General features: G+C 41.9%; 1 protein-coding gene across 1 annotated transcript in view; it reads left to right on the forward strand.

The window, feature by feature from the left end:
- The first annotated feature begins 2,962 nt into the window (after positions 1-2,962).
- Positions 2,963-9,345, forward strand: part of LOC149274060 (zinc finger protein 618-like) — a 24,379-nt gene continuing 17,996 nt past the window's right edge. Inside the window, exon 1 of the mRNA XM_089505914.1 lies at positions 2,963-3,091. Coding sequence (XP_089362040.1) covers positions 2,963-3,091 — 129 coding nt within the window. The remainder of the gene's footprint in view (positions 3,092-9,345) is intronic.

Raw genomic sequence — 9,345 nt, forward strand, 5'->3', positions numbered from 1 at the left:
AACCATGAGATTCGGGGGCAAATCCTGGGAGGTCCCAGATACGGCCATTACTATAACGGAAATCTAATGAAAGCGTTCAGGCGCTGGCCGCTAGGCACCGCTTATTATTATTATTATTATGACTCCGGCTCCAAGCCGTCACCCTCCGGAGCTCGCCGGCCGCCCGTCAGATCCAATTCATTCATCCCGGCCCAGCTTTCTGATTAAACCGAAACATCACCGCGGCGAAAGAAAGAAAAATGCTAATTAATGACCAGATTCTTAACAAAGACGCGTTTTCCGCTCCCATAATCCGAGCCCGCGGGGAACGGATGCCCTCAAATACCTCGGCCCCCTTTTTGGAAGGAGGGGAGGAAAAATTCATAGTTTTAATTCTGCAAATCTGCATATATGTGATTTGTTTGGAGTAGTAATATCGCGCCCTGCGCTCGGATTTACACTCACATCCCAGTCACTTATTCGCAAAAACTTTTGCATTTTTCATCACAAAAAAAAAGTCATCGGAGTGACGGCGGGGGGGGGGGGGAGGCTGCTAAAAATACCGGCCTCGCTGTGTAGGCGATAACGGGTTTGTGGGTTTATAGGCGAAAGGCACACGGATTGAAAAGTGGAACATGCGCGGAGGTATAAGAGGCCGTGGGAAGGAGGCCTAGGAGATATTTGGGAGGGCGCTCCACTCTGCTCCACTCTGCCCTGAGGAGTCACTCTGGGGAGATCAGGCTACGCTGTTTAGCAGTTATTGCCCCCATTCCTATCACGCATTTAACAAAATCATCCATAATCCCAGTTGTTGCGTTTGCCCCGGTATGTTATGGCTGATCTCCCTGCTTGAATACAGGTGACTCAATGAAATAATGACAAGCCAAGAATTCCATGACGACCGTTATCAGGGCCGTTTGGGTAAGATATTTGGCGAATAAAATCTTCTCTGCGGGCTATTAAAGGGTTAATATTTAACGCGTTTCAGGGTCAGCTCGCTGGGTCAGTATGCGGAGCACCGGGGGAGGGGTGTAAGGGGGATATGTGATATTTACATATAAATTACATTTTCAGCTCCAAATTAGTGACATTAGAGGAACAAATAAATGACGGTCTTTGTTTCTTCGCAGCCGTATTTAGGAGAAATTGTCAGGTTTTCGCCTGGAAATCGTCGATAAAAACGCACTTTTAAAACTTAAATAGATATTTTCGTTTTTTCTCCCCGGCAGTCAGCGGAAATATCATTTTTTTTTTATGGTTGAAGTGATTGGTAAGTAATTCGGTGGCCTCTGCCGGAGAAATTCCCCCCAAACCCTGCCGCTCCTGCTTGGTGGAACGCGTCGGTAGAGCTCGGTCGCTGGATCCGGCCGGGATTAGAGTGCGCGTGTGACTGCGGACAGCTCTCCGCGTCTCCAGACCAGATTAACGCCGGATCTCGGTTACTTAACGTTACAAACGCGCCACTTCCCAATAACAGCCGGGCTCTGGGGGGCAATTAACTCGGAGGCCGGGGCTAGATCTCGGAAGCCGGATCTCGTTGGCCGGGGCCGGATCTCGGAGGCCGGGGCCGGATCTCGTTGGCTGGATCTCGTTGGCCGGGGCCGGATCTCGTTGGCTGGATCTCGTTGGCTGGATCTCGTTGGCTGGATCTCGGAGGCCGGGGCCGGATCTCGTTGGCCGGGGCCGGATCTCGGTTTCTGGGTGTAGAGCTAACGTAATCTGGAATATTCCCAGCATAGAATATCGTGACGGACAAGCAAGGCAGCTCCATGTACACGGGATATTCTGATTAGGCCCCGCAGAGTGTGCGCTCATCCTCGCACGCAGCGCTCTAATTCTGGAGTTAGAGGGTAAAAGTTCACCGTTTATTTCAGAGTCTGACAGACCCGCAGAGCACGAGAAGAGACAGCAGAACTCTGAACTCTAATGACCGGCGTCTCCCTTCGCCGGGATTATACTTTATATAAGAAAGTCATCATTTTATAAAATTAGAATAAAATCTTCTTCCGTTTTCTTTCACTTTTTTCTGTTTTTGACTTTTTTGTCGCTTCACACGGAATATCGTGGCATGCAGGAAAAACCGGCGCCAGGAGTATCCTGATACGTGCCGCGCCAGAGAGACGGGTTCTAGAGCGGCAGCCGGACTGGAATTTATTCTAAAAAAAAAATACCCCGAAAATCATACATTTCTGAGACCCAATTCCTGCCGGGTTATTTCACAACCGACCGATGCAACAGGATGCCGAGGATTGGGTTAAACTCATTTGGGTGACATTCATATGTATAGCGAGTCTAAAAATAACAGGTATTATTCCACGTAAAGTAGCACATTGCCTCCCCCGGGAGCCGCTGACCCAGATTTCACCGTGACGGAGATCGTTTTGGGCCCTTGACAGACAGCTGTTTGTGCAGCGAGTGCGGCTTCGCTCCAAACTTTGGCCGATCGGATGAGACGGAAGCCAAAACGCTCTCCTGATTACCGGTCTCCTCTTGAAAGTGGCCGATTCTTTGGCGCGCCGTTAAGCGCGTCGCGCTCTCTTCACCTCGTCACGTTCTGGATGCCTACCGAGGGCGCCTGTAATCGGGGGAGAGGTTTATGGGATCAGTGTGAATGGTCAATATAAATATAAGTGTTTGTGTACCCTGGAAAGACCTGGGGGGTAAAAGGGTTCCCGTGTAATCTAGAACAGTGTTCCCGAGTACAGGAATCCACCGGAGGGACTCATCATATGTTTCTGCTTGTGGAGGTCAGTCGGAAGTAGGTGGTGATCTAGATATTATATCCAATCTTTAATGGTTCCGATGTCTGGAGATGGAGGAGATGGAGGCAGAAGGAGAATCCTCCTCCTGAGAGCTTCTTCTGGTCTCCTCCACGACCCGGTCAGAGATCAGCGCCTCGGAGATCCGGAGAGCAACGTCCCGCTCCTTTATACTAAACCTTGACTTATCTTGAAGTCTATGTCCTCCGACGTCTCAGCCGACCATGACTTTCCAAGCTGGAACGCGAGGGACCCGAGATCTCCTCCGGTCATCCTTCAAGTTCAACCCTTCTACCCAACCTTCCTACTCTTACCCAACGATGAGGGCAGATAAATCCCCGAAACACGAGCTGGTATTTCCAGTGCGATGATGGAGAGGGAACCCAAAGTCTTTGCGTGGGAATATATTTTTAGATGTTCCTGAATTAGACGCGTCTTTGGGGGGTCGGAGAGGTTTGCTGTGTGCGGTTCCCCCCGCGCGGTAGCTTGCTGGGCTTCATAGGGCCCCCCGGTTGGTTTCAAACCCCCTAAGGGAAGGTGTGGCCCTTAGAGGATTTTACCCTCTCAGAATCCAGATCAGCTCGGCCCCCGGGGCGGTGGGAACTTCCAGCCTCACCTTTAGGGTGAGACCTGCCTGTACGGCGACGGAGTGCGGTTCCACAGATCATCGCCGCTTCACCTCTTTATGGTTTGGGGGTTTTTGGGGGACTTTTTGCCGATTTCACCTTCTTTCGGGACCGGCAGACGGACGCGGCTTCAGCAGCTGGACTCGGTCGCCGCACGTGGCAGGGTACGGAGAGGCTCGGGGGGTTATCAGTAAGATATATATTTACACGGCCGTAAGTATCGGCGTTCGCCGGCGTTTTACTTGTCGTCGGGGTGGATTTTTTCTCGGCGACCTCCATGGATATATTTATTAGAATATCTCCTGCGCTGCAACAACGTAAACCCCCCCTAATAACCCCCTTAAAATAAACCTCCGGGGGGGGGGTAATAACTCCGGAATGACGCATTTCTATCTCAAAATCTATATAGAAATATATTTGTTTTTTATAAATAGAAAAAAGGGCTTTGGGATTTGTGGCTGTTGTGGAAATATATATTTTTTAAATATTTTTTTCATAATTTTTAATTTGCATTTCAGTCACAATGCTGACAAAAATAATTGCTGAATTGTGAGAAAATGTATGGTTTTGGGAGAAACGCGCTGGGGTGTTTTTTAATTTTTGTTTTGTTTTTCCCCGGCTGATATCCCTTTAATGTTGGTGAATTTGGCGAGTACATTAAACGCGACCTCTAGAACTCTAAATGAAGAATTTATGCCGTCCTGAAATTTATGAAATATTTCGACATGAAAGAGAGGTCTGTTCCCCGGGGGAGAGAGAATAATAAATCACGGCTCTGCGGATTTAATACTCTGCAGTCAGCGAGATCTGATCTTCGCTTCACTCAAAAATGAAAAAATGTAATCCTATAAAATAGCTTAACGGCCGTCGCCCCGCATACTAGAATTCTTAATTTCTGCTGTTTCTGCTCGGATTTATTTCCAATATTCCGGCTCAGCTTTTCAATTTCCTCCGTTATTAAAATTTAATTCAGCGCATTAGCATTTAAATTAAAAAAGGTTTTATTTCCAAAGAAACATTGGCAGGGAAGGAAAATTGTAGCCGACCGATTCCTGCGTTACATGAATTTCCTTCAAATTATTTCCCCCAAACCCAGCTGGGTTTTTTTTTGGTTTTTTTTTACATTTATTTTTAGTTCTTATTTAAAGCAGTGTTTCAGAGAGAAAAAAAATGTTTTCTAAAAAAAAATAAACATTAATTTCATTGAAAAGGGTGCAGTCATAGTCGAAACCATCTTAGGATCCATCCATGTGCTTATTTATTTATTTATTTATTTTGTGTTAAAATTGAGGGAGTTTTTCTCAAATTAGGCATTTATACTGTTTACATTTATACTTTTTTAGTAAATTGCTGGAATCTGATGTAATTTTGTGGTGGTTCCGGTACGTGGCACACCTACATAACTTGTTATTAAATAAGAATAATTTGGGTTTTTGCACCCTGTTTGAGTCGTTTTTAGACTATTTTCGAGAATATATCCCTCTGAATAACCTTCCTGGCAGCTGAATTAAAATACATAATTTTTTTGCATAAACATTATTTTTGGTGGTTCTGTGGTTTCGCTTGGGACAAGTGTGGGCACAGCTAGTAATTAGTGGGCGGGGCTTGATCAGAATGGGCGGGGTTTAATCAGGGAGCAAGGATGTTTTTCCACCCTGGCCATAGAAGCATCAGATTATCGGTTATCTTCTGTTCACAACGGAAACCATGGAAACAATAAATGGCGGCACCACCAGAACTGGCCGAGACGCCACGTTTCACTAATATAAACTTTTCTATTACGAATAATTGTTTATTAACTTTAATGTTTATATATCTACTGCATTGTACAGCGCTGCGGAGCATGACGGCGATATATATATACATCAATAAATAATAATATATTGTACAGCGCTGCGGAGTATGACGGCGATATATATAAATAATAATAACACGTTGTACAGCGCTGCGGAATATGACGGCGATATATAAATAATAATAACACACATTGTACAGCGCTGCGGAGTATGACGGCGATATATAAATAATAATAACACATTGTACAGCGCTGCGGAGTATGACGGCGATATATAAATAATAATAATAATAATAACACATTGTACAGCTCTGCGGAGTATGACGGCGATATATAAATAATAATAACACATTGTACAGCGCTGCGGAGTATGACGGCGATATATAAATAATAATAATAATAATAACACATTGTACAGCGCTGCGGAGTATGACGGCTATATATAAATAATAATAACACATTGTACAGCGCTGCGGAGTATGACGGCGATATATAAATAATAATAACACATTGTACAGCGCTGCGGAGTATGACGGCTATATATAAATAATAATAACACATTGTACAGCTCTGCGGAGTATGACGGCGATATATAAATAATAATAATAACACACATTGTACAGCGCTGCGGAGTATGACGGCTATATATAAATAATAATAACACACATTGTACAGCGCTGCGGAGTATGACGGCGATATATAAATAATAATAATAATAATAACACATTGTACAGCTCTGCGGAGTATGACGGCGATATATAAATAATAATAACACATTGTACAGCGCTGCGGAGTATGACGGCGATATATAAATAATAATAATAATAATAACACATTGTACAGCGCTGCGGAGTATGACGGCTATATATAAATAATAATAACACATTGTACAGCGCTGCGGAGTATGACGGCGATATATAAATAATAATAACACATTGTACAGCGCTGCGGAGTATGACGGCTATATATAAATAATAATAACACATTGTACAGCTCTGCGGAGTATGACGGCGATATATAAATAATAATAATAACACACATTGTACAGCGCTGCGGAGTATGACGGCTATATATAAATAATAATAACACATTGTACAGCGCTGCGGAGTATGACGGCGATATATAAATAATAATAACACATTGTACAGCGCTGCGGAGTATGACGGCTATATATAAATAATAATAACACATTGTACAGCTCTGCGGAGTATGACGGCGATATATAAATAATAATAATAACACACATTGTACAGCGCTGCGGAGTATGACGGCTATATATAAATAATAATAACACACATTGTACAGCGCTGCGGAGTATGATGGCGATATATAAATAATAATAATAACACATTGTACAGCTCTGCGGAGTATGACGGCTATATATAAATAATAATAACACGTTGTACAGCGCTGCGGAATATGACGGCGATATATAAATAATAATAACACACATTGTACAGCGCTGCGGAGTATGACGGCGATATATAAATAATAATAACACATTGTACAGCGCTGCGGAGTATGACGGCGATATATAAATAATAATAATAATAATAACACATTGTACAGCTCTGCGGAGTATGACGGCGATATATAAATAATAATAACACATTGTACAGCGCTGCGGAGTATGACGGCGATATATAAATAATAATAATAATAATAACACATTGTACAGCGCTGCGGAGTATGACGGCTATATATAAATAATAATAACACATTGTACAGCGCTGCGGAGTATGACGGCGATATATAAATAATAATAACACATTGTACAGCGCTGCGGAGTATGACGGCTATATATAAATAATAATAACACACATTGTACAGCGCTGCGGAGTATGACGGCGATATATAAATAATAATAACACACATTGTACAGCTCTGCGGAGTATGACGGCGATATATAAATAATAATAATAACACACATTGTACAGCGCTGCGGAGTATGACGGCTATATATAAATAATAATAACACACATTGTACAGCGCTGCGGAGTATGACGGCGATATATAAATAATAATAATAATAATAACACATTGTACAGCTCTGCGGAGTATGACGGCGATATATAAATAATAATAACACATTGTACAGCGCTGCGGAGTATGACGGCTATATATAAATAATAATAACACATTGTACAGCGCTGCGGAGTATGACGGCGATATATAAATAATAATAACACATTGTACAGCGCTGCGGAGTATGACGGCTATATATAAATAATAATAACACATTGTACAGCTCTGCGGAGTATGACGGCGATATATAAATAATAATAATAACACACATTGTACAGCGCTGCGGAGTATGACGGCTATATATAAATAATAACACATTGTACAGCGCTGCGGAGTATGACGGCGATATATAAATAATAATAACACATTGTACAGCGCTGCGGAGTATGACGGCTATATATAAATAATAATAACACATTGTACAGCTCTGCGGAGTATGACGGCGATATATAAATAATAATAATAACACACATTGTACAGCGCTGCGGAGTATGACGGCGATATATAAATAATAATAACACACATTGTACAGCGCTGCGGAGTATGACGGCGATATATAAATAATAATAATAACACATTGTACAGCTCTGCGGAGTATGACGGCGATATATAAATAATAATAACACATTGTACAGCGCTGCGGAGTATGACGGCGATATATAAATAATAATAACACGTTGTACAGCGGAGATCCCGCCGGCGGGTTCTGTTTGGCGCCGTCACTTGGGCTGCTAATAAATATTGAGGTCATGAGAAGTGCTGAGAATAAAGATAAGATCCGTCCCGCGTTAATTACAGACAGTAAAATACGAGTAAAATACGATTCGAATTCATTATCTTCCCGGCCCTAAGAAGGAATTCACTATTTTTTTTTCTTCTTCTCATTAATGTTATTCCCTGTAATTGGGGTTTTAAAAGTGGAGCAGCCTCCCGGCAGAGGTGGTAGAGGGTAATACAGTGAGGGTATTAAACATGCATGGGATAGACATACGGCTCCTGAATCTAAGACGAGGCAAGCGGCTGATCTGAGGAGACGTTGGGAGCCCCGGTGCTGATGCGAATGCGTGAGAACATGCGCGATGTATAGTAATGGCAGGGGGTTCCGTGAATGTGAAGCGCGTGGCCGGGTTGTTGTTTGGCGGCCTGCCACGTTCATTTTGGGGCAAACTTTGAATTGGAAAATTCTCCGCCGCCCCCCCTTGAAATATTTCCATAAACTTTTCGTAAGAATTTTTTGCTGAGAAAATGTAACGAATCAAAATTAGCCCGTAGCCGATGGCCGTCCCCCCCCAACCCCCCCACGAAGCCGTCCACGGAAACATTTCTATAAATGAACGGAAAATCCCCCCGAGCTCTTCGTACATTTCCCACCCCACGCAACCGAGTCACAGCCAAGAGAGAGTGTGTGCGGCCCCCTCCAGCCCTCCCGGACACACTCCGGGGCGCAAACGGGGGAGTGGAAAAATCGAGCAAATAAACAATTATCCCGTTTCTATTTTAATTATCAAATGATCACGTTGGGTTAATGAGAATTTTCAATCATAGAATAATCCGGGGGAAAAATCTAATAAATCAATCACATTTTCTCTATTATTTCTATAAAATACAATGTAAAGATTTCTATCTCTCCATTTATCATATAAAACATAATTATATCTCTCCATTTATTATATAAAACATAATTATATCTCTCCATTTATTATATAAAACATATTTTATCTCTCCATTTATTATATAAATATTTATATTTCTCCATTCTTTATATAAAACATAATTATATCTCTCCATTTATTATATAAAACATATTATATCTCTCCATTTATTATATAAAACATAATTATATCTCTCCATTTATTATATAAAACATATTTTATCTCTCCATTTATTATATAAATATTTATATTTCTCCATTCTTTATATAAAACATAATTATATCTCTCCATTTATTATATCATATAAAGATTTTCATCTCTCCATTGATTATATAAATACATATTGTTATTATATTTTATATTTTATATATTTATATTTCTCCATTTATTAGATAAATATTTATTTTTCTGCATTTCTCTAGAATTTCGTTGCTGAGGGCGGCTGTGTTTTGTCCGGGGAAGCTTTTTTTTTAACTTTTGGGTTGATACGGGGAATGTGTGTTACTTGC

The sequence above is a fragment of the Sceloporus occidentalis genome, unplaced genomic scaffold (assembly GCF_023333645.1).
Source record: "Sceloporus occidentalis isolate IW3139 unplaced genomic scaffold, rSceOcc1.0.p SCAF_351, whole genome shotgun sequence".
Classification (NCBI taxonomy): domain Eukaryota; kingdom Metazoa; phylum Chordata; class Lepidosauria; order Squamata; family Phrynosomatidae; genus Sceloporus; species Sceloporus occidentalis.